Here is a 26,716-nt window from a genome sequence, read left to right on the forward strand (position 1 = left end):
CTCCATGAGAAAACCATCTCTCCTATTTACTAGGTGCCAGAAACTGGGTTAAATATTAATTATCTTATTATTTCTTCTTTACAGATGCAGAAAGCTAAAGCAAAGAGATGTTAGGATCACACAGATAATAAATGGTAGAGAAGGGCCTCTGAGTCCAGGTCTCTCTGACTTCAAAGGCTTTACTTTTAAACACTAAATTGTATCTGAGTTTTTAAAATATAAATATCACTGTCTGATTTCAGGAATTACAATATGCTATTCTTTTATATGTTGTCCAAGTCCAAGATTTTATTCACCCAAAATAAATACTCAACACAAATTAACCACAAGGCAAAAATATGACTTGAATGGTAAGAATAGTTTGGGTATTACTTATTAGAAAAAAAAAGTGTCTTATTGAACTTATCCTTTATTGAATAGTAGTCTTAAAATTGTATACTTCAGGGGCTTCCCTGGTGGCGCAGTGGTTGAGAGTCCGCCTGCCGATGCAGGGGACGCAGGTTCATGCCCCGGTCTGGGAGGATCCCACATGCCGCGGAGTAGCCGGGCCCGTGAGCCATGGCCGCTGAGCCTGCGCGTCCGGAGCCTGTGCTCCGCAACGGGAGAGGCCACAGCAGTGAGAGGCCCGCGTACCGCAAAAAAAAAAAAAAAAAAAAAAAAAAAAAAAAAAAAAAAATTGTATACTTCATCTTAGGCATTTAGGATGAGCTAATTACTACCGTTAAGTGAGAAGTTTGGCACCGACCAGACAGGCAGCTGCTCCAAAGAGAAAAGTGTGTTGGATCGCCAGGTTCGCCAGGTTCGCTGTCGGATAAAGGGAAGCCATCACACTACTGGGAGTGATTAACTTGTTCCTGGTGTTGACTTCTAAGACGCATCGTCCTGTGGGTACTCGGGATTAAAAACAAACAGGGGGGGGGCCTCCCTGGTGGCGCAAGTGGTTGAGAGTCCGCCTGCCGATGCAGGGGATACGGGTTCGTGCCCCGGTCTGGGAGGATCCCATATGCCGCGGAGCGGCTGGGCCCGTGGGCCATGGCCGCTGAGCCTGCGCTTCCGGAGCCTGCGCGTCCGGAGCCTGTGCTCCGCAACGGGGGAGGCCACAACAGTGAGAGGCCCGCATACCGCAAAAAAAAAAAAAAACAAACAGGGGGAGAGAATTCCTTCTCGGTCGGTCCACTTGTTAGGACTCCGTGCTCTCATTGCCAGGGGCCTGGGTTCGATCCCTGGTTGGGGAAATAAGATCCCACAAGCCTTGCAGCACAGCCAAAGAAAAAGGGAGGGGGGAAGACTTAAATTACAATTTTTCAAATAACATAGACAATTCAAAAGTTGTCTTTTATATCAGCTCTTTTGCAAAAGAATAACTGACCTAGTATAAATAAACTGACCTAGTAAAACTTCTGTAGGAGCTTAGCTGTATCAACCAAGGTTTCACCAGAGAGACAGAACCAGTAGGAGATAAATATAAATATAGATTATCTAGGCATGTTCAGCTGTCCCCATAGATCTGTAGATATATAAAGAGATATCTATAGATATAGCTATAGTAGATATCTAGTACATATTTATACATAAATATCTCTATGTCTAATATATCTGTATCTATAGAGAGAGGTTGATTGCAAGGAATTGGCTTATGTGATTATGGGGCTACCTAGGCAAGTCCCAAATCCACAGGGCAGGCTGCCAGGACGGGCAGGCTGGAACTCTGTTGTCCACAGGTGAACCCTCTTCTTGAGGAAGCTTCAGGTCTGCTCTTGAAAACCTTTCAGCTAATTGAATCAATCCCAACCAGATCATCTAGGACTGTCTCTCTTCACTGAGAAACCTAGATTAGTGTTTGCTTGAATAGGCTATAGTCTAGCCAAGTTGGCACATAAAGTCAACATCACAGGCACTAAGGTAATACAGTCCATAGATATTGCTTTTTAATATCATAGGTAATAAGGAGATAGAGTTTAGAGAACCAATAGAATAAGTATGTATTACTGTTATGATTTTTAAAAGGCTTTAAAAATTCTTTTTTTAAAACATGCAAAAATTATTAGCATTTGTCAGATCTATCTCAAAAGAAAATAATCCAGGAAAAGTATACAATATAACTGTGTGGTAGTCTCTTCCATTCAGTTAGTATTTACTCACAAGGCATCCTAAAAGAGCCTCAGCAAATATGAGCCCACAGTTGATGACTAATAAACCCCTGGGGAGATTGCAGCCTTCTACATTATTGGTTAAAGCCAGACCCATGTGCCCCAGAAAGGAGACAGGCAGGTTGTCAGAGTGAATATGAAAATATTGGAGCCAGATGTTTTCTCCTCAAGCTCTTTGGAAATACCTGTGCCCCTAGGAGTTTTTGCAAACAGACCCAAAACATTATCTCAAGGAGTTTTGTATCTGCCTAAGCCAGAGTTCCCCAAACTTCCTCTGTTCACCATGCCCCTAGTGGCTTGGTAAATTTTTCCTGGTGCTTCTAGGCCAAAAGAAACGCCTAACAGTTCTGTTTATTAAATAGTTAGGTCCACATAACATAGTAAGAATTAATGTCTTAACAACTTCATAGCCATTTGAAAAAATAGTTCACATAAATTGAAAGAAAAAAATATATATATATATATATATATTTTTTTTTTTTTTTTTTTTTTTTTGCGGTACGTGGGCCTCTCACTGTTGTGGCCTCTCCTGTTTCGGAGCACAGGCTCCGGATGCGCAGGCTCAGCGGCCATGGCTCACGGGCCTAGCTGCTCCGCGGCATGTGGGATCTTCCTGGACCAGGGCACGAACCCATGTCCCATGCATCGGCAGGTGGACTCTCAATCACTGCGCCACCAGGGAAACCCAGAAAAAATATTTTTATTTCATTCTTAAATAACTACATCTCCTGGTCCAAAGAGATGCTCACCTGGAAGCTGTCTTTTTTATCACAGTAACCTCCAAAAATCCCATTTTGCAAAAACATGATGTCATCAAAAGGAGGGTAGCACAATCTACATTAACACCATGAACAGCCTTGAGTTAGTAATTCACAGTGTCCAACAGATGCTGAGTGTCACTGTGCTTTTCCTCAAAAATTTAAAAGATCCCACTTCACCCCTGTGAGTTTGTTGTGACACCCCAGGGCTCCTTCCTACACAGTTTGAGAACTGAAGTCCTAAGCATTTGTACAAGCACCTGGTTGACAGTCTTGAGTTCTGGATAACTTAATTAAAAACCTGAACTTTCAGTAATGTATATATGTCGATGCTACTCTCACTTTGCCCCAGCTTCCCCCTCCCACCCCACGTCCTCCAAACGTAAAATAGAGAGCTAGTGGGAAGCAGCCGCATAGCACAGGGAGATCAGCTCCGTGCTTTGTGACCGCCTAGAGGGGTGGGATAGGGAGGGTGGGAGGGAGGCTAAAGAGGGAGGGGATAAGGGGATATATTATGCGTATGGCTGATTCACTTTGGTGTACAACAAAAACTAACACAGTGTTGTGAAGCAATTATACTCCAATAAAGATATATTAAAAAAAAAAAAAGCCAACGCTGAAACCCCAAAAAAAACCCTGAACTTTTTCTTTTTTTTTTTTACATCTTTATTGGAGTATAATTGCTTTACAAACCCTGAACTTTTTTTAGATCAAATCAGACCTTCTAGATATTTCCTCATTTTGTATGAGACAGATTTATTTAACTAGGAAGCCCATGGCACAATGTATCTAAATTTAAGTTATACTCTCTGAATAGGAGCAAATTAGCAAGTGCATTAACGCTAAATTATCACCAACACATTTTTTCAGCTTTCACTTGCCTTTTGCCATACTGAAGTGGTGAGGGTTTAATTTTTATAGGCTCTTTCTTTTCTTTTTTTTTTTAATTTATATACATATATATATATATATATATATATATATATATATATATATATATATATATATATATGGCCTATTCTTTGTAGTACTAGTATGAAAGGGAATTTAACGTCTTTGTGTCAGGAAAGTCCTATTTATTCTGACAAACTGATCAACCTCCAGAGTGTTCCTCTACCATGAAACTGATTTTATATCTCATCCCCGAGCTAATAAGATGTGAAACATTTTCCCTGTCACGCCAAGAGATCAGACTTGCTTCCATGAATAGCACTGGGGTGAAATCACACAGTGAGCTCTTCTCAGTGATTGAACCATACAGTTCGCAGTTTTTCAACATAAGAACAGAGTGATGGGTCTGAGACAAACCCAAAGATGAGCAGATACATTAAAAAAAAAAGCCTTAAGAAAGGACTCTACTATCCAATTCATTCACTGTTCACTGCATTAGCTGTCAGTTCAGGGAAAATTAAAATGTCAGAAATTAAAACCTGGTGGTCTTGGTGATTTGTGTAATGACATCCTGACACATACCCCCTCTCCCACCAACATGAACCTTTAAGGAAAGTTTATATCCCACAAAACGTGGGCTCATTCCCTTTGCTGTGAGAAGAAATAATCTGTAACACTCTGAAAGTGCTGGCGAGAAGAGAGATGGTGACATAGCTGTAGAAGAGGCCTTTTCCTTATAAAATACTTGTCTTTCTTGTTTGTTATGTCCTGAGATTAAAATGATCTTCAGATGAGTTGTTAAAACAAGAAATTGACCATGGGGATGGAGGGGAAGCTGTTTCCGTGGTGGAGACAACGTGAAGGGAAAAAATGTCTTGGGGACTTCCCTGGTGGCGCAGTGGTTGAGGGTCCGCCTGATGCAGGGGATACGGGTTCGTGCCCCAGTCCGGAAGGATCCCACGTGCCGCGGAGCGGCTGGGCCCATGAGCCATGGCCACTGAGCCTGTGCGTCCGGAGCCTGTGCTCCACAACGGGAGAGGCCACAACAGTGAGAGGCCCGCGTACCGCAAAAAAAAAAAAAAAAAAGAATCCGCCTGCCAATGCAGGGGACATGGGTTCGAGCCCTGCTCCGGGAAGATCCCACATGCCACGGAGCGACTAAGCCCATGCACCACAACTACTGAGCCTGTGCTCTAGAGCCTGTGAGCCACAACTACTGGGCCCACGTGCCACAACTACTGAAGCCCGTGCGCCTAGAGCCTGTGCTCTGCAACAAGAGAAGCCACCGCAATGAGAAGCCTGCGCACTGCAACAAAGAGTAGCACCCCGCTCACCGCAACTAGAAGAAGGCCGCGCGCAGTAACAAAGACCCAACGGAGCCAAATATTATAAATTATTTATTTATTTTTTAAAAAATGTCTTGGAAGGGCTGTTGTTTTGAGGTGAAGTAGAATATTGATGTATTTTGGTAAAGCTGTGTTTTTTCTATATCCTGTTTGTTCATCAGTTCGAATCAGTCTCATCTTAAGCAAAACTGAGCTAAATTTCTGGCTTATGCTATTGAACATGAATTTGAGAACTTTCAAGCCTCTGGAACTTTTTTGAGGCTTCCAGACACCCAGTGCCATCGCTATATTTGTTATCGATTGCCATGTAAAAAGCACCCCAAAACTTAGTGATTTAAAACAGCGACAATCTCATTCCTGCTTTACTTTATTTTGTTTTTGCCCACAAACCTGTAATTTGGACAGAGCCCTGTGCAGACAGTTTGTGTCTGTTCCATGTGGGGTCAGCTGGGGCAGCTCATCCAGGGGCTGGAAGATCCACTTGAGCCATGACTCAGACACATGGCCGGCAAGTTGGTGCTGGCCGTTGGCTGGGGGCCTCAGTTCCTCTCCACGTGGGCCTCTCCGTGGGTGGCAGGACTTCAAGAGCAAATGTCCCAAGAGACAGAGAGTGGAAGCTGCCAGTTTCTTAAGGCCTGGGCCCCCAAAGTGGCATACCATCGCTTCTACCATGTAACACTGGTCAAGCAGTCAGTACATCCGGATTTAAGCAGAAGGGGTCTAGAGCCTACTTCTCAATGGGAGGAGTATCAGATCCCACTGGGCCTGTTCTCTAAAACCACCACCATCACCCCCGTGCCATACTCGCTGACCATGCTCACTTCTCTGCTAGAGCATCCTCTCCGAATACAGCCTCTGCTGTGAGATATGTTACTCCCCAACTAGTAAAGTAAATGGTCATTGAAGGGAACCAGTTTTCTAGTGAAGCGTCTCCTTCTCCACCTGTGAAATAAAGTAGAGGAAGAACAGTGCCTAGCTGGCATCTCCTTAAAGCTTAGAACATATTGTGTGCCAGGCCTGCTTACAGCCACTTAGTATGTGTCATCCCACCTACCTCTCATGATGGTCATGCAGGATAGTTATCATTGTCACCCTGGTTTTTCAAAGGAGGAGACTGAGGCACAGATGCCAAGGCAGGTGTCCCAAGGTGTCTTGGTCGTCAACTGATGGGATGGTGACTCCAGTCCAGTGTGTCACACTGAAGAGCCCATGCCCTAAGCCACCACAGCACCTCCAGAGCAGGGCTGGGGGTTGGGAAGTGCGTTCCGAAGGGGCCTGGTGATTCCAGGCAGTCGTAGGATAACTTCCTTTTCCAGCATTCACTTCTCCAGCTTCCTTCTCTGTCAGATGAAGGGTGGAGGACCATTGGCTCCTGGGTCCCTTCCAACCCGAAAGGAGCTGTGAATACTGGAAGGAGCATGGTCACTGGGTGAGAAGCTTCGCTTCAGCCCGGGCATTAGCTTCCTGGGGCTGCCAGGGGCTTAAACAACAGGAACTTACCTTCTCACAGTCGTGGAGTCTGAGAGTCCGAGAACAAGGGGGAAGCAGGGTTTGTTTCTTCTGAGGCCTCTCTCCTTGGCTTGCAGTCGGTCACCTTCTCCCCTGTCGGCACGTGGTCGTCTCTCAGCCCCTGTGTGTCTGTGTCCTAATTTCCCCCTATAAGGATGCCAGTCGTATTGCATTAGGCCCACCCTAATGACCTCATTTTACCTTACTTACCTCTTTAAAGGCCTTGTCTCCACATGCAGTCACATTCTGAGGTACAGGGGGTTAAGGTGTCCACATATGAATCTGTAGGGCACAAAATTCAACCCATGACAGACCATTTCTTCTTTCAACAGTAGACTTTTTCAATACAAAAATGAGTCCATTAACGTGGATATATAAATCTTCTCTGTACGTAAACAAATATTAGACGTGAAATTCTTGAACAAACTTGTTTTCCTCACATTCTAACACTAATAACTCTTTACTACAGGTATTTCTTTGCGTTACTGTCTCTTTTGCTAGGCTAGAAACTTCTTGAAGAGAGGAAATGTGATGCATTCATTTTTGAAACCCTGCTGCAGTGCTCAGAACATTCTTTAGTAAAGAGTGAACAGTTCCATCAAAATATGACTTTATTTCTCTCTTCAAAAAGTAATTTGGGGGCTTCCCTGGTGGCGCAGTGGTTGAGAGTCCACCTGCCGATGCAGGGGACACGGGTTCGTGCCCCGGTCCTGGAGGATCCCACATGCCACGGGGCGGCTGGGCCCATGAGCCATGGCCGCTGAGCCTGTGCGTCCGGAGTCTGTGCTCCGCAACGGGAGAGGCCACAACAGTGAGAGGCCCGTGTACCACAAAAAAAAAAAAAAAAAAAAAGTAATTTGGCACACAAACCATCACCCAAGTCAGAGGCAGGAGTAGAATGAGCTTGGAAAAGAAAAACATGTTGTGACCAAATGCAACCAGCAAGCCCCTCTCTAACCTGCATTTGTTCTCCTGCAGCTCGTCTTTTGCCGGGATTGTAAGGAACCGTACCATGAAGGTGAATGCAGTGCCCTGTTTGAAGCCTCAGGAGCAGTTACTCAGGTACAGTGACCTCTTCCTTCCTCAAAGCAGGGCTCAGGCTATGGGGATGAGAGCTGTTTCCCGGAGACCATGGAAGGTTCCAATCTGAAAAAATCAGGGCCAGCTTAGTAGCCTACAGCCATGGTGATGGGGCTCTGGCCTCCCGGCCATCGGTCCCTCCACAACCACTTCCTTCCTCCGGGCGAGCTGTAGACTTCCCAGTGGCCATGTGTGGTGTGTTGGTACTTCCATGAGAGTTTTACCCCAGAGGTAAGTGGATTAGAGATAAGGTATCTTAGCATGATCAGAGGAGTCTTTAGAAAAGAGAGAAAACCATTCAACAACCTCTCAATCAGGGAAATCAATACTAGCCTCACATTATTTTTTTTCAAAAGTGACTTTGTTTAAAATCTTTGGTGAAAACTCTCTCCATGAACGAAGTGGTAGAAGTGTTGCAGTATTATGTGATGCAAGGATATCATTGTCTTTTTAGCAATATTGTTACCGAACTCAGGTCCGGCTGCTCACCGCTGGAAAATCAATACCCAAGAGGCAGTTGTTGGTAGAAAGGAAAATAGCTTTTAATCAGAAAGCCAGCAGTCTGGGGAGATGGTAGACTCAGTGTCCCCAAAAAACCATCTCTGAAGAGTCTGCTTGGCCATGAAAGTTTTTAAAGGGAAAAAGGGAAGTAATCTCAGCTAATCATTGAGATGGAGGGTTAGAGTCCTCACCATCCCCCCCCCCACTGCATGCAGGCTTGTTGACTTCTTGTGATCTTTCTTTGGATGCTATCTTGTTCACACAGTCTGTTCACAGAGTTTGTTCAAGAGATTACTGAAAGGGAAGCTAGGGAAGAGATCGGGTCATCGGTTACTTAGTCTTCATTTCTGCTTCTTTGATCCATGGAAAGAACCAACAGGTTAGGCAAGGTATTGTGTGATCAAAAGATTTTATAGGTGTGCTTGGGCCAGAGATGAGCAGAGCTTGGGGGCGCCTGGTTTAAAAGTTAGTTACAATGTAGCTTTGCTGAATTGACAGGAAAAGGGGTTTCCTGCTAAGGGTGGTTTCCTGCAAAGAGCTGCTTACAATATCATGGACTATGCTAAACTGTATTTCAGTCTTGATTAGGTAAAGAACATGTTTACTAAGCCTTACTCTCTGAAGTGCTAAATCAGGCTTAGGGAAATGCAAAATTGCACATATTTTCTCTTATTTATTAATTATGATCAACCAAACCTTAGGGGAAAGGAGTAAAAACTTCAACACAGTTGATGAATTTGCTCATTATTTTTCTCCTGATAGAGATGTTAACAAGGGTATAAACACCAAATCTACCCAGATAAATCCTTTAGTCATTTTATTGACAGGGAACCCCATAAATAGACATAGAAATTCCAGAACATTTTAATTTCACAGTTGAGAATTTTAAGTATCTCGGAATGCTCTAAAATGAGAGCATAAAGAAGTGAATCCCTATAAGGTATTCTGTGGTGTATTTACTCAGTGTTAACAGAACTAAAGAAGCATAATGAGTGAATTCAGGTCTTCTCAGCTCCTCCTAAAATGCTGACCCTGAGCATTGAGAGATTTAGGGCTGAACTGCATTTTTTTTTTAACATCTTTATTGGCGTATAATTGCTTTACAATGGTGTGTTAGTTTCTGCTTTATAACAAAGTGAATCAACTATACATATACATCTGTTCCCATATCTCTTCCCTCTTGAGTCTCCCTCCCTCCCACCCTCCCTATCCCACCCCTCTAGGTGGTCACAAAGCACCTAGCTGATCTCCCTGTGCTATGCGGCTGCTTCCCACTAGCTATCTATTTTACGTTTGGTAGTGTATATATGTCCCTGCCACTCTCTCACTTTGTCACAGCTTACCCTTCCCCCTCTCCGTATCCTCAAGTCCATTCTCTAGTAGGTCTGTGTCTTTATTCCCGTCTTACCCCTAAGTTCTTCAGAACCTTTTTTTTTTTAGATTCCATATATATGTGTTAGCATACGGTATTTGTCTTTCTCTTTCTGACTTACTTCACTCTGTATGACAGACTCTGTATCCATCCTCCTCACTACAAATAGCTCAATTTCGTTTCTTTTTATGGCTGAGTAATATTCCATTGTATATATGTGCCACATCTTCTTTATCCATTCATCCGATGATGGACACTTAGGTTGCTTCCATCTCCTGGCTATTGTAAATAGAGCTGCAATGAACAATTTGGTACATGACTCTTTTTGAATTATGGTTTTCTCAGGGTATATGCCCAGTAGTGGGATTGCTGGGTATGGTAGTTCTATTTGTAGTTTTTTAAGGAACCTCCATACTGTTTTCCATAGTGGCTGTATCAATTTACATTCCCACCAGCAGTGCAAGAGGGTTCCCTTTTCTCCACACTCTCTCCAGCATTTATTGTTTGTAGATTTTTTGATGATGGCCATTCTGACTGGTGTGAGATGACATCTCATTGTACTTTTGATTTGCATTTCTCTAATGATTAATGATGTTGAGCATTCTTTCATGTGTTTGTTGGCAATCTGTATATCTTCTTTGGACTGCGCACGCTCTTCCTGTTGACTTATTTTAGCTCTGGGCACTCAGATGCAAGCTCACTGGGTCCTGATGTCAGGAATAATAATGACCCTGGGACCCGCCCCCTTGCCTCAGGGCCAGAAGGGTTAGACCAGAACAAAGGCTGCTACTGTGGGAGATAGGTGTGATCCAGCAGTTTACACGCATATGTTCATATGACAACAGACCTGGACAAAGCCTTCCAAGAAGGGGTACCCTAACATCTGTTTACTTGAACACAGTCACAGTGAGGTGAAGGAGAGCGTTGCTTACCCTAAAGCTGCCCAGCGCTGACCTACTCAATAATCCCCTTCACTCTTCTTTCAGGAGGCACTAACCAACCTTGGTGTTAATGATTAAGGCAGCCCAAATTTTTAAAAGAAAAGAAACTCAGAAATATGGGAGAAAGAAAGTTAGAGCTGGCCTTGAGCACAGATGACCAGTATCAAGGGGCCTGTGTCTGCACACACCATCAACCAGCAGGTGTTAAATCGAGCATTTCTACCAGCCGGAGATCCTGCTAGACTCTCTGAAGAAATGTAGATAAGTACATTTATCTTCAGAGGCTTATAGGGGAGCCACAGGGGAGACTTACAGGAAAATAGATACTGATCGTAATATGCTAAAACAAAGTTTAGTGAATAGAGCTTTGTACAGGGTTTCCCTAGGAAAGTCATGGAGGGTGGGTCAGAGTTTGTCAGGAGAACAGTGGGATAGGGACGACAGGGAACATTCCGGCGAGGGCCCTGAATGGACAAAGGTACGGAGGCGAGATTCCCCTCAGCTACCCCGTGTTCTGTCCACCCGTACATCCCCAGGCTCAAGACAGTATCTGGTGCACAGACATTTAATGGATGTTTGTTAAGTGATGGTGGTGTCGACTGAAGAAAAACACACAACCTAAAAGTTGTGAGTTAAGTTTATTTGAGGGCCTTACTGAGGACTCTAGCCGGGAGACAGCCTCTGGGCTCTGAAGAGGTAACGGAGGAGCCAGGATATATAGGAGTTTGTGCTGAAAAAAAAACAAACAACAACAACAACAAAAAACACATGTAGTCAAACATCAAAAGATTACTGCTAATCAAACAAAGCAGACCTCTCAAGTTAATGATTTTAGTGCTTTTCTATGTATGGGAAGCTACAAGAGTCTGGGCTCTGAAATTATTCCTTCGATATGCATCTTAACTACCTAGGGCCAGTATCCAGAGCACAGAACGTTTCCTGATTTTCTGCATCCTGAATTCCCATCAAGATCTACTGTGTGGGCAGCTGCAGTGGCCAGTGGCTTGATTTCGGGCAACATTTGTTGTTTGCTGGAATGCCAGGCAACATTCCCTTTCCACAGTGGCATCTATAAAGAAAAAGACATTATTTCATTCATTCAGTAGTATTAAACACCTGTAGTGGGTTAGGCTTTTTTCTAGGCTCTGGGGATTCAGTCCCTGCTTTCGTGGAGCTTATGTTACTTTATTAGATGCCACAAGGCTTGCGCAAACAATATGATAGGAATTCAGAGGAGGAATCTTTAATTCAAGACAGGGTTATCCAAGGGAAAATTCAGGAAGAGACGGCCCTGCAACAAGACCTCTCTGAAATGAGCCTCCTTCCGGCCTAGAGCTCGGATAACTGGACCAGCCTCATAGTTCTCTTATTTGAAAACAAAGCGAATGGACCCACCAAGCTGGAAAAGTCTGCTGGTTCACTATTGCCTGAGAACAGAAGGCAACTAGTATTTGGGGGTTTCGCTGCCATTTTTTCCTAAGTCTCTGATCCATTCAGGGTCCTCCTCAGAAGAGACTGTAACTGAGGGGTCGTGGATGACCTACAGTGGTGGGGAAGGGTCACAAGAACCAAATCGATGTGGAGGGCCTTGGAGTCCAGCATGGGGGGAACCATGACTGCACCAGGCCTGAAGGGACAAGAGGAGGAAATGGCGTAACACAGGGACCAACCTCAAGAGCTGGAACCACGGAGGAGCTCTGACAGGAGGTGTAATCGTGGAAAGTCCAGCGTTGCCAGAAGTAGACCCAAAGCCGGAGGGGAGTGAGGACCAACACCTTGATGTCTCCTGCTCACCCTCTGGTCTCTTACAGACGTCTCCCATTCGCCACACCCAACTGAAAGCCAGCCATAAGGGACCCAAGGGACACAGCCCATCGGATTCAGCCTTCCACACACAGAGCAGAGGAGAGAAAAGAACACAGGATAACCAGTATATCCTCTATGGATTGGTTTACCACGTCTCTGGTTTCCTCATTTCAACAAGAGCTACTCTTGGACACAGAGAAGGATGAACCCAACAAGCTGTTTCATCAAACTGAAAGAGCCAATTCCATTTGGCAAGATAATGAAGGGTTTTTATTTTGTTATAGAGCCAGTTTATTTTCTGTTCCCTACATTTCTCCCAAACGGCAGTGATCTCCAAATGGATGACCTCTGCAGTCCCACTTAACTGAAATCTTTGAAAGGATGGCACTCCACACACTGACAATAAAAATCTAATCGCAGCCTCCCTTCCTGGAACGGAAGGCTTCATGTGCATCCTTGTGTCTGAATTTTGCTAATACAACAAAATGCCCGCATTAGCCTTCTTCAGATTTCCTTTCAATTCAATTCATTTGTAAGGTTTTTCCTTTTAGCCGTCTGTGGCTACTCTCCACTGTTCTCGCTCTAAAGCTGAGCGGTTTCTGACATTATCCAGCCAGGCAAGCCCATGTCTCCCAGGGCCCAATCAGGATTTTCCCATAAGTTAAGCTGCTTGACCCTAATCTTAATGCATTTTTTGATTAATGCAACATTTTTTTAAAGCAAACTCAACAATTGGTTTTAAATTTGTTTTAAAATATTGAACAAGCTTGCAGTTGAAACTGCTGGGGGTTTGGGGAATCTGTGACAGAAGATCAATCCGTCACGGGCTAATGAGAGTCCAGCCCCATTTGCTTCTTCTTGCTTGAGCCGGGTTGTTCTCCGGCACGTATTCCCCCTGGAGCCTTTCTAATAAGTGAACACTTGCTCTTGTAAACCACATAAATTGATTCATTCTCCCTGAGCTTCTAAGTAGTTGACATTACTCCTCCTATTCAACAAGAAGGCAACAGAGACCTCCAGAGTTTTCATGGTGTCCAGAGCCACAAAGGAGATTATTTTCATTGGCTGCACCTGATCAGAGTAGTTTGGGAACAGTGACTGCTCTCTCTGATGAATAAATCCGCCGTGTCTAACGGGAGTGTGCCACCCCTGCCTGCCCGGTTCCTGCTCGACCTCCAAGACCCAGATAGTAAGACAAGTCCTCCGTGAGGCCGCCTGCCCACCCCACTACTTCCTCCAAGCTCTCAGACTACGCCACATACCTCTGCTGTACATTCTTCACATGGAAATGTTGTTTCCCTGTATCTTCACTGAAATTCTGAACTTTCTTAGTGCAAGGTTTGTACCTGTTTTGTCTTTATAACCCCCAGTGCCTAGCACGTAGGGGCGCTCATTAAACGTTAGTGAATGAATGACATCTCCCTCTTTCCTCGCCATATATCTGTCCTCACCGTGAGGCTGGGAAAGCACGCTACAGGAATGGGAGGGGAGGAGTAGATCAAGATGGTGACATGGGGGCTTCCCTGGTGGCGCAGTGGTTGAGAGTCCGCCTGCCGATGCAGGGGACACGGGTTCGTGCCCCGGTCTGGGAAGGTCCCACGTGCCGCGGAGCGGCTGGGCCCATGAGCCATGGCCGCTGAGCCTGCGCGTCCGGAGCCTGTGCTCCGCAACAGGAGAGGCCACAACAGTGAGAGGCCCGCGTAATGCAAAAAAAAAAAAAAAAAAAAAAGAAACAACTTTATGGGAATTCCCTGGTGGTCCAGTGGTTAGGACTCAGCGCTTTCACTGCCAGCCAGGGAACAAAGACCCTGCAAGCCGCACGGCCAAAAAAAAGAAAAGAAACAACTTTATTTGCTCATCCATAAGAAGCAAGTTCTTATCCATAAAGTGTTATCATGAGATTGAAGCAATTCAGTCACATCTTCAGGCTCCACTTCTAATTCTAGTTCTCTTGCTGTTTACACCACATCTGCAGTTATTTTCTTCACTGAAGTCTTGAACCCCTCAAAGTCACCCATGAGTGCTGGAATCAAGCTCCTGTTAATGTTGGTATTTTGACCTCTTCCAATGAATCATGAATGTTCTTCATGGCATCTAAAATGGTGAATCCTTTCCAGAGGTCTTCAGTTTGCTTTGCCGAGATCCATCAGAGGAATCACTGTCTATGGCAGGTATAGCCTTATGAAATGTATTTCTTAAATAATAAGACTTGAGAGTCAAAATGACTCCATGATCCATGGACTGCAAGATGGATGTTGTGTCAGCAGGCATGAAAACAACATGAATCTCGTTGTACTTCTCCATCAGAGCTCTTGGGGGACCAGGTGCATTGTCAGTGAGCAGTAATATCTTGAAAGGAACCTTTTTTCCTGAGCAGTAGGTCTCAACTCTGGGCTTAAAATATTCAGTAAACTACGTTGTAAACAGATGTGCTGTCATCCGGGCTTTGTTGTTCTGTTTATAGAGCACAGGCAGAGTAGACTGAGCATAATTCTTAAGGGTCCCAGGATTTGGGGAACGGTAAATGAGCATTAGAGTCAACTTAAAGTCACCAGGTGCATTCGCCCCTAACAAGAAAGTCAGCCTGTCCTTTGACACTTTGAAGACAGACATTGACTTCTAACTATGAAAGTCCTAGATGGCATCTTCTTCCAAGATAAGACTATTTCATCTGTTGTTAAGTGTAGCATGAATTATCTCAGCTGGATCCTCTCGATAACTTGCTACAGCTTCTCCATCAGCACTTGCTGCTTCACCTTGTACTTTGATGTTGTGGAGATGGCATCTTTCCTTAAACCTCATGAGCCAACCTCTGCCAGCTTCAGACATTTCTTCGGCAGCTTCCTCACCTCTCTCAGCCTTCATAGAATTGAAGAGAGTCAGGGCCTTTCTCTGGATTAGGCTTTGGTTTAAGGGAATGTTGTGGCTGATTTGATCTTCTATCCAGACCACTCAAACTTTCTTCATATCAGCAATAAGGCTATTTCACTTTCTTATCATTCATGTGTCCACTGGAGTAGTACTTTAAATTTCCTTCAAGAACTTTTCCTTTGCGTTCACAGCTTGACTAAGTGTTTGGTGCAAGAGGCCTGGCTTTCGGCCTGTCTAGGCCTTGGACATGCCTCCCTCACTAAGCTTAATCACTTCTAGCTTTTGATTTAAAGAGAGAGACTTACAACACTTCCTTTCATTTGAACACTTAGAGGACACTGTAGGGTTATTAATTGGCCTTATTTCAATATTATTGTGTCTCAGGGAATAAGGAGGCCCAAGGAGAGGGGGAGAGACACAGGGGAATGCCCGGTCTATGGAGCAGTCAGAGCACAAACAACATGTATCTCTTAAGTTGGAAGTCTTATATGGGCGCGGTTCATGGGGCCTCAAAAAAGTTACAATCGTAATATCAAAGGTCACTGATTACAGATCACCGTGACAAATAACTAATGATGGAAAAGTTTGAAATATTGTGAGAATTACCAAAATGTGACAGAAAGACATGAAGTGAGCAAATGCTATTGGGAAAGTGGCACTGATAGACTTGCTTGAGGCTCAGTTGCCACAAACTTTCAATCTGTAAAAAGCACAATATCTGTGAAGTGCAACAAAGGGAAGCACAATAAAATGAGGTATGCCTGTACGGCTATACGCTATACAGTCACAGGGATCCAGAGATTAGCTGAGTGACTCCTATACACCAGACAAGGGAGAAAATAGCCACCTTGAAACAGGAACCCCAACTCTCAACTTCTCCTAGAGGCGCGAAGGGTTTGGACCTCACATCTAGGGCCCCAGCTGTTAAGATTCCCACCAGAAGGCCTGGTTCCCAAAACAGCTAGCTCTGAAAACCAATAGGGCTTGTGCCCATGAGACCCATAAGACTATAGCAAACAAAGAAGCAATTCTTAACAGACACACAAGCGCTCACCATGGCTATCCCCACAGGCCTTAGCAGGGGCTACTCTTCATTGCCGTGGCTTCTCTTGTTGCGGGGCACGGGCTCTAGTCTAGGTGAACAGACTTCAGTAGTTATGGCACGTGGGCTCAGTAGTTGTGGCTTGCATACTTAGTTGCTCCTTGGCATGTGGGATCTTCCCGGACCAGGGGTCGAACCCGTGTCCCCTACATTGGCAGGTGGATTCTTAACCACTGCGCCACCAGGGAAGTCCCTGTGTCAGTAATCTTTTGATTCATAAGAGAAAATAAGATTCCCACAATAAACCACTGTTCTCTCCTTCAGCATCCTAAATTAGAAGAATATAACCACCATTTTGCCCAGGGAAAGATAATAATAAGTTACCCTTATGTAGTACTTGGTTACAAAGCACTTTCAAATACACCATCACATTTTGAGCCTCATTACAACTTTTTGCAATAGATTTAGATAACAGGCAAGGTAGGAGGAGGGAGAGTGACCTGCCAGGAGTCATAGAGTTGATCATCACCAGATCAATAGCGCTTACTGGTGTCACTCTGCATTTTGAAAAAGGGAGATATGCAGGTTAATGCTGGCTGTCCCAGGGTGGCAAACTTAAATGCTAACAGGCACCAGACTGGTAATATAAACAAGCCAAGTAGGCTGGATTAAACTCACAGGCCTCTCAGTGTTTTGAGCATAAAGATACGGTACACTTTTCGTCTAACTTTCCTATTTCAACAAACAGAACAAAAGCAGAAAAGCACATCAAAACACTAGCCTGCAAGAACAGTTATACACGGACTGTGATGGAGTCTGTGCCAGGCCACGGTGTGCATAGCTTGTCAATGCCACACGGCTGTGTCACTCAGGTCAATTGTTACCAGGCAGAGATGAGGGACCCATGTCACCAGATCTCCCCAACTGGTTTTTTAAGGTTTGAGTAGCTTGAAATCCATGTGTTTATGTTAAATATCCTTGTTTTTAAAGGTCAAGAACTAACTTTAAAAAAAATTTAAACATCTATCCATAGGTGGAATTGTGTCTGCAGACTCTGTGTTCCATGACTTTGAACCTTATTTCTGCTAAGTCTGAATTTCTTATAATCAATTAAAAGAAGGAAAATAGATTCAGTAAACATTTATAAAGTACCTACTGTGCACCATGCACAGTGCTCGGTATTTTGGACACAGCATTAAACATAGACCAGCCTCTGATCTCATGAGGTTTATAATCTAGTGACGTAGAAAAACATCTTAACAAGTAATTAAAATATTTACGTGCCAACAGCCACAAAAGGGGACGTTCAGGAAGCTATGACATCCAGGCTTCTAAGAGATTTAAAGAACTGTTCACAGGAAGAAATGAAATCTAACGCCTAAAAAATGAACCATCCAGGCAAGGATGGCACGAAAAGCGCTTTAGGCAGAGGGACAAGATATGCAGGGTTCTAGAGATGAAAGAGGATGCCATGCTCAGAGAAACGAGAGAAGCTCAGTGTGACTGTTGTATAAGTGTTGGTGGCAGTGGCCATAGTAGGCAGCGGTCAGCAAATGAAGTCTTATGAGTCAGGTTACGGAGGTTAAAGTTCAGGGCAGTGAGAAGTCATTAAAGGATTTTAATGAGATTGACATCATCAGATTGGTGTTTTTGAAAGATCACCAGCTGTAATAGGAAAAACAGGAGGGAATCGTAATAGGTCGTGTTTTTAGGAAGCAAACTCTGAGACCCTTGAGGTTTGAGTGCAGGTACGGGAGGGCACTTCGGGGACTAGCACTGTGCAGCGTGAAGGCAGAGGGAGGGGGTGAGCTGCGGTACAGCTGCAGCAGGGGCCTCAGCCTGTCCTGTGAGGAGCTCTGGGGCTAGGATGGTCCTTCAGATTTGCTCTGCATCAAGGGGGGCAGGAGGGCAGGAGTTTACACCCCCTCACATAGACCAGTCTTTGGCTGTGAGCTCCCCCGACCCAGGAGGGGAAGAAGCCGCTTGCTTCAGCTGAGGGCAATTCCTGGATAGAGACTTAGCAGAGAGCTGTCTGTTGCCAACATACTCAGCGGCCGGGGAAATAGTTGCTCTGGCCAGTTTCACAGCACTCACTACAGTCCGCCCCTTGCGCTGCTGAGAGAATGAGGAAGAGACCACGGAGGTTTACAAGAGGGAAGTAAGCGGGGTGAACTACAGCTCACACCACTGCAGTTGGTCTGCGGGTTGTGACTGTTTCGCCCTCACCCTCCGCCAAGCACCTCTAGGTTACCCCTGATGGGTCCAAACCCCTGGTTTCCTGCCTTTCTAAAGCCGTGACTACTGAGCGTGACCATTTGCTATCCAGATTGGGCAGGAGAGCACCAAGGGTGCCACAGTGAGTCACCTGGGTGCCAACCGTGTTCCTCCTCCCTCCGTTCCACAGCTGCAGCCCTACCTTTTCCTAATGGTCACTTATCCCTGCCAGAAAGGTGACTCCTCTTGCCTGCCAGTCTCTGGGTAAACACATAAGGTGACCAAATGGCAGCTGTAGCTTGAAGTTTAATAGAATTCTTGGTGTGTTCCTTGGTAGAAGCGTTTTCCCTGTGGAAACCAGAGCCTCTGTATCGTATCTGTAAGGCTCCAAGTTGCCCAGGTAGAGCACAGATTCCCAGGTGGGTCACTGAGAGTAATAATAAGTGGGGCTTACATTCCTACTCCCACCCCCCTGATTCCTCAGCCATTGTATTCTACCTATTGGAGACACGGTATCGTACTGTGGTTTTTTATTTAGAGTGTAAATCTCATCTTGAAGAATAGCACCTCAGGGTGGGAGGGAGATGCAAGAGGGAGAAGATATGGGGATCTATGTATACATATAGCTGATTCACTTTGTTATACAGCAGAAAGTAAGACACCATTGTAAAGCAATTATAGTCCAATAATGTTAAAAAAATAATGATAAAATTTAAAAAAATAAAAGAATAGCACCTCATCTCCACTTACTGCTGGAGATGTAGGAGCTCTAGCTGCATCTTGAAAGGCAGGCTGATCACTAGTTCAGTTCAGCAGCTTCTGGGTGATATGATATGTGACAGGACCAGTGTGCACTATGGTCATGTGCCCTCTGTGACACGCCCTTTGCTAGAAAGTGGGTTTCTTTAGTCCAATGTGATGTTATACAAGATCCCATAAGCCTTCAGATGGTGGTTCTGTCTGAGGCTCTGTTGTCAAGAAAGGCAAACCCATACCTAGAATAGGAGTCAATTCCCGTCAAGATGGAATTTTTCCCTCTCCCGGTAAAAATATAATCAACTTGACATCAGCAGGCAGATCGTTCTTCTTGAAGGATGTGCCATACTAGGGACCTAATGTTGCTGGCACGTTGGACATTGGCAGTGGCAGCAGCTACCTCAGACTTGGCAAGTGAAAGCCTAAGCTGCAGGGTCCAAGCAGAGCTGCCATCTGGCCACCGTGATTGCTCCATTCAGGAGCCCATTGACCAGCACTGGTGTGGCTGGCTGATGTCAACTGGCTGGATCATTCTACGTGCAAGTTGAAGGCCCCTTTCTGTGGCAGATGCTGTCTTGTGGGCATTAATATGTTGTATATTTCATGCCCACTCTCACAATTCTATCCACATGCCTTTTATGAAGATCTCCTTGTCTTCTTTGTCCTCATCCTGGATGCGTCACCTTCCTCTCATGAAGGATTGCTGCTGACACTCCAGCTCCATGGGGCTCAGGAGCACACTGGGAGCTTTTTCCAAACAGTGCCGCTCAGAACTCTGGACATTGCCATTGTGATTCTCTTACTGGCTTGCAATAAACTCCATGCGACATCTTTTCTCACCACACACACCTTGAATACCATGGGGTCTGCCTATTTGTATGGCCCCAGAGACAGGACTGCTTGCACTGGAGCCAACCCAGGGCACAGCCCTCCGCAGCTCGGACACCGCTCAAAGCTTCTAGGGCTCGTGTCCCCCAGGGAATGGCCTCTTCTCTGGCAGCCAGCTGACAAGTGTTCAGCTCTGTCCCCTGCCCCATCCTATGGTCTGCGTCCTAGGACCACTCCTGGCACCAGCTGTCTGTCACAGGTCACGTTCCCAGGGAAACCGCCTCTGAGTCTGGCAGACAGGAGGTGTCTGTGGGCGTGCTCTCAGGAATGACAGCTTAGGAAGGCAGGGAAGCAGGACAGAGCGGAGGGAGAAGCTGAAGTGATGCCGTTACAGCGGGAGGTGAGGGGAGCTAGAGGCGGGGCGGCTCTTGAGAGTCGTCTCACCCCGAGTGCGGGGCGGAGGCTGATCTTTAGCACCCATCCATCCTTATGTCAGCTGGTCCTTGGGTGTGCGTTGTCCCCACCTCCACAAGGAACTGTGGCTGAAAAGAGGCAGTGCTTTGACTTGGGGAAAGTCCTGTGTAGCATCTCAGCAGAGATGCAGCCAAAATTGCCAGCAGCTGGGGAAACCAGTACCCAAGGTGGGGCAGGGCTGCGGTGCAGCCAAGGATCCACCCGCAGAGTCAAGACTAGAGAGACTCATCGGGGTGCTGACAAGGGCAGCGGGGATACAGAGAGGTGGTGGGTCTGAGGTGGGATCCAGAGAGGTGGTGGGTCTGAGGTGGGATACAGAGAGGTGGTGGGTCTGAGGTGGGATCCAGAGAGGTGGTGGGTCTGAGGTGGGATACAGAGAGGTGGTGGGTCTGAGGTGGGATACAGAGAGGTGGTGGGTCTGAGGTAGGATCCAGACCTTGGCAATGAATTAGAGGACAGGATGAGAGCAGTAATGAGTTAATGTCAATGCTCGAATTTCCACCTTGGGTGAACTTGGGTGGGTCACCGTGCCGTCCACTGGGAAAGGAAACAAGGACAGAAGCAAGGTGTCCGGGGAGAGACGACGAGTTCACTCTGGACACCTCAGCAGAGGTGCTCGGCGGGTAAAGGAATAGATGCGTGGACCACCTCAGAGGGATGCCTTGGCTGATAGAGACGCCGATCAATCATCTCCAGCTGCCTCACCCAGGACCCCTCCCTCAACCTCCCCGGTTCTACAACCAGAGGCTGAGGGATGTGCCTCCCCTGGAGAAGGAGAGCAAAACAGCGATGGGCCAGGAGGACTGGATTCTTGCGTGTGCCTGGCTGACTCACTGCAGACTTACCTCCTGGCAGAGCTCCTTTCAGCCACCAGATGGCGCTAAATCCTTAGGGGAAATCATAGCTTTTTCAAGAAATGGTGGCCAGAAGTGAAGTGACCTGGGGAAAAAGGAGTGTTCACTGCTTTCAGTTGACAGCAGGGGCAGGAGAATCAAGACAGGCGCAGCATTTCTGAGTGAAGTACAGACTTGAAAACCTAAGAGCTGGGACCTGCCTTCAATGAATCCTTTATTCACTGATTGATTTTAAATGGGGGGGGGGATATATGTATTTATATATTGCCATCCGCAGGACAGGAGGGCTTGTAGACCACTTGTGGGGAAAATAATTCGTCTGCTCTCCCTGATCACCTCTTATCAAATGAAGCCGTTGCCAAACACATGCATGAAGGGTCAGCCATTTTAATTTATTGCTGTTGCTTTCCAAGTTTACCTTTAATTTTTTTCAGCAAGAACTAAGTGTACATGTCTTATCTGATCATCCCTATCCTATGAGGAATCCATGGTCAGGCAGAACGGTTTTGAAGTCAAACTGACCTGGTGTTGAAAATGAGTCTCAGCCGTGACTAGCTGCAATGGTTGATTTTGTTGTGTCAGCTTGGTTAAACTGTTGCACGGTTTTTTTGTCAAACACTAGTCTCCGTGCTGCTGGGATGGTATTCTGTAGATGTGGTCAACATCTACCATCAGTTAGCTGACTTTAAGTAAAGGAGATGACCTGTACTGTAGGTGGGCCTCATCCAATCACTTGAAGGCCTTAAGAGCAAAGACTGAGATTTCCCAGATGAGAAGGAATTCAGCCTCATGACTGTGACACAGACACTCCACCTGTGTCTCCAGCCTGCCCGACAGATTTTGAACTTGCTAGTTCCCATGATCCCAGGAGCCAATTCCTTAAAGTAAATCCACATATTTTATACATACATATATATCCTACTGGTTCTGTCTCTCTGGAGAACCCTCACTGATACATGAACTGTGATCATCATTAAGTGAATTATGTAACCTCTCCAAGCCATGCTTTCCTCATCTGTAATATGATGTTGTCAATTCAAAAGGATTTAATGAACCATGCATGCATTACACCTGGTGTGAAGCCTGACAAATCACAGCGTGCACTAAACAAGGTGATTCTTTTCTCATCCGTCCTCATTCCAGCACACACACGCCCCACAGGATTACATCAGGCTGCAGAGATTCGACGTACACATTCAAGACAACGTGTGCTAGAGCACACACACACAATTCCTTGTATCTGTGTTGACTGCAGTGTATGCAGATGTTCTGCTACTTCTCACAGGGTAGTCCACAGACCAGCTGCTTGGGCATCACCCAGGAACATGTCAAGACCTACTGATCCAGAAACTGGGAGGAGACTGTTGGCGAGCTCGGGGGGTGGGGGGTGGGGGTGGGAGATCTACAGCAATTTGTGTTTGAACAAGGCCTCCAGGTGGTACTAACACACACCACAGGCTAAGAACCACTGTTCTGCTAACTTATAAGCGCTACAAGGCAGGGATTTTTTCGTTTGTTGTTTGTTTATCATCTCTTTTGTTTACATATCCCTAGTACCTAGAACAGTGCCTGGCACATCACAGGCATCCAACACATATTTGCTGAATGAAGGGATTTCTGTGCCAGCTTTAGCAAAGAATAATAGTCAGCTTTGTACCAGAATATCTACACTTTACACAAAGGACAAGCTTGTTCTCTGCTCTGGCTTCCTCTGTGCATTGGTGATGCTTCCACATTCAAAATCCTTTCTACATGGATAATTTTAGTCGTTACTGACCTGAGCAAGCCATGAACTAGCGATCTCCATCATCCAGAATACAACTTAGCTTATCTTCCTCGCTCAAGTGCAGATTTTTCCCATTTGTCAATGTGTGATAATAGCTGAATACAAAGAACTTCAAAATTCCCATTAAATGATACCTATTAATAATCTTTTTTTAACATCTTTATTGGAGTATAATTGCTTTACAATGGTGTGTTAGTTGCTGCTGTATAACAAAGTGAACCAGCTATACGTATACTTATATCCCCATATCTCCTCCCTCTTGCATCTCCCTCCCACCCTCCCTATCTCACCCCTCTAGGTGGTAACAAAGCACTGAGCTGATCTCCCTGTGCTATGCGGCTGCTTCCCACTAGCTGTCTATTTTACGTTTGGTAGTGTATATATGTCCTATTAATAATCTTAATATTTATGTTGTCCCATTTCCCCATCAATCTTAAAATATGCTAATAGACATGATTTATTTACTTTCCTTCCTCTCTGCAAAGCAGTCAAGGTCCCGTGGGGCAGGGCTATATAAGGTCTAAGTGGCGATCCAAGTGGTGCTTGGTACCACCCATTGCACTAAGAACAGAAATCACCACTGTTATTGCCATCATCAAGAATATTCTTCCAAACTGAATTTGAGAGCGTGGCCCGGGAAGTTGGGAACTTGGTGCAGAGAGTGCAGCCCAGCAGCCCCACCCAGCCCCCTGCCAGACGCTCCGTTACATCCTAGCACTTCAGTGATTTCTTTCTAAATACACATAGAGCTAAAGATATACAGAGTAGTTATTTCTTGTATATGTTTATTATATAAATTAATACTATATAAATACATATACTCCCCCGAAAAGAGAGAGTAATAATAGTTCCAAGAATCTTCGGACCTGAAAGGGGAATGCGGTGTTCCGACTCACCAGCAGGGGGCGCGCTGCTCACAAGCAGTGGTCTTGGACCAGAACACCAGACCGTGCTGTGACTCTGGGGGAGTTGGGACCCGCTACTGTCTGTGGAGGTGGGAGTTTTCAGTAAAGATGTGGCAAGTGAGTGCTGTCTGGGCTTGCAATTTTGATGATAAAGGTGAACACTTCAAAGTCGGCATTCACCTGAAAGCATTCACAATCTGAATTAAGCCAACTGTTTTCAGGGATTCATGGCAATCTGATCCTTTTTGGGAAATAGACTTAAATTGACTTTTAGAATTAGGGTATACTTGTCTGATTACTGACTAAACAGATGTCACAAATAAGTTTCCTAAAGCAGGAAAGATGACAAGAATGCGAACAGTCTCTCAAGTTGTTCTAACTTGCATACGTATTAACAGGGGCTCCTAGGCACAGATTTTAAAACCTCTGTGAGGGCACTTTGCTTTGATTTACCTGTGTTTTTTAAAGGAGACGTCAGCAGTCTTTTCGGTTTTTACAAACTCCTACAGTCTGATAGTCTCATCTCTATAAATGCGAGGGGAGGACAGTGACGACAAGATACTGGTTATGATCATAGAAAACACGAACTTGGCATTCACGGTGCAGCAGACCATTTGCTAAGGTCTTACATGCTTATATTCTTGACTCGCGACCACCCTTGTGAGGTGTGGACTGTATTTGTCACATTTGCAGATGAGAAGAGGCTGCGGCTCGGTGTCTGTCCACGGTTACCCAGCAAGTAAAGAAGGATGCTGGCATTTAAACCCAGGCACTGAGGACACCAGAGCCCTGCTCTGAGCCACTTCCCGTGACACAGACGCCTCTAAGTGTTCACTTAACAACCATCACCTTATAAACAAAACCCATGGTCCCTTCTCGAGCCACAGACTCTCTGTCATGCCCATACTTGACCTGGCTGAGGCAATTTTGAAGGTATATAGGAGACTGTAGGAAATTGCTATTTTTAGCCATCAACTATGTAAGAAGAGAGACTTGTCCCATTCCACCCACACTGCATCCCGCCCCCTCCCCCCCACTTGCACTCACACACCGTTCCTCCTCAGGACGGGTGAACAGAAAGCAGGCACAAAGGTCTGTGCAATTAACCTAACGGTCACACTGCCCTATGTGAGCCACAGTTAATCACATGTAGGACAATAATGCTGAGTGGCAACCCAGCCTTCACCTCCTGGCAGCACAATGACAAGTCACTGCTTTACAGCTTGATGACTAAAGACATAAGAGAGGGTGAGTTTATCCAACTAAACATGCTTTTCAGGCTCGAGTGAGATGGCTCCCAAGCCTCCCTGCGCCCCACAAGCCCCCAGGGCGTTTTGAAGGATTCACATTTCTGGACCCCATTCCAGACCTACTGAATCCAAATCTCCAGGTTGTGAGCACAAGCAAAGGTGTGCGTGTGTTTTCTAAATCCCTAGGTGATCCTGTAGCAGTGGGCATCCGGCCTCTGTTTGCGATCATTCCAGAAGGATTTGAATATCAGTATCAAGGCTACTTGTAAAAGATGCTAAGCAGAGATCTCAGCAGAAGAGACTTGAGGACAACCCTTTTCCCCAGGAATTGATAGTCGAAGGTCTCACACAGTCATCTGGGCACATGAGGATGATCCAGAGCTGTGTTTCTTGGTTCCCCACGTCAGTTAGGCCAGCAGCAGTTGAGGTGGGTCTCTGGCTGTCCTTCCACATGGATCCAAGTGGGTGACGCGGAAGAAACAAGAATAACGTTGATGCGGGCGGAGGCCTCCTGAGAGGTTTGGGGCGCTCTCCGTGGCTCTGTTCTACCAAGGAGGAAGGAAGCCCACAGTGTTAGGGGCAGTGGGACTATCAGAGATGAAAGGACAGAGAAAAGGCGTCGGTTTGGCAGCTGTGGCCTCACCCGTGTCCTTTCTGAGAACAGTTTCAGCAGGTCAGGCAGAAGTGAGATCCAGCCGCACAGCAGCGGGTCAAAGAGCGGTGGAGAGTGAGGGCGTCGGCTGGGTGCAGGGGAAGCAGAGATTTCCCGGCCCTCGGCCTCAGGGTGTGGAACCACTTGGTGACAGTGCCGTGGCCTTCAACCCTTAGTCCTCTCTGTAACATGTGACATCATCGTGAAAGAAACTGCAGCAGCAAAAGCACGGGGTCTGAAATCAGAGAGCCCAGAGGTTATACACTGATTCTGCTTCTTAGTCTCTGTGGCCGCAGGCAAGTGCTGTTGCTTCTTGAAACTGAGGTTTCTTCCTCTGAAATAGTTGACAGCAGCCCTACCTATTAGGAAGGCTACAATCGCTAAATTAAATCATCTACTCTGAGCTCCTGACAGAGAGCACAGCTTCCTAATATAATAGACTTGTTCACTGTTAGTTCTTTTTTCTTTTAATTTATTTATTTATCGGAGTAGCATTGCTTTACCGTGTTGTGTGAGTTGCTGCTGTACGATGAAGTGAATCAGCTGTATGTGTACTTAGGTCCCCTCCCTCTTGGACCTCCCTCCCCTGCCCCATCCCTTTCCACACCTGGATCCTGATCCTCAGCCCCAGGGTCCGGGACCAGCCTGCTTCCCCTCCCTCTGCAGCTGCCCACTGCAAACCTCTTACAGCTTTGTAGCCATCACGGCACGATTCTTAGACACAGCTCTG

General features: G+C 45.7%; 1 protein-coding gene across 4 annotated transcripts in view; it reads left to right on the top strand.

The window, feature by feature from the left end:
* Nucleotides 1-26,716, top strand: part of PRKN (parkin RBR E3 ubiquitin protein ligase) — a 1,298,589-nt gene that overhangs the window by 1,259,134 nt on the left and 12,739 nt on the right. For 3 of the 4 annotated variants that reach the window (XM_060114943.1, XM_060114946.1, XM_060114944.1), the window contains exon 10: nt 7,633-7,716. The exons of the other annotated variant lie outside the window; for it this stretch is intronic. In XM_060114943.1, the coding sequence (XP_059970926.1) occupies nt 7,633-7,716 (84 nt within the window). The remainder of the gene's footprint in view (nt 1-7,632; nt 7,717-26,716) is intronic. 4 annotated transcript variants of the gene reach the window in all.

The sequence above is a fragment of the Mesoplodon densirostris genome, chromosome 12 (genome assembly GCF_025265405.1).
Source record: "Mesoplodon densirostris isolate mMesDen1 chromosome 12, mMesDen1 primary haplotype, whole genome shotgun sequence".
Taxonomy (NCBI): Eukaryota; Metazoa; Chordata; class Mammalia; order Artiodactyla; family Ziphiidae; genus Mesoplodon; species Mesoplodon densirostris.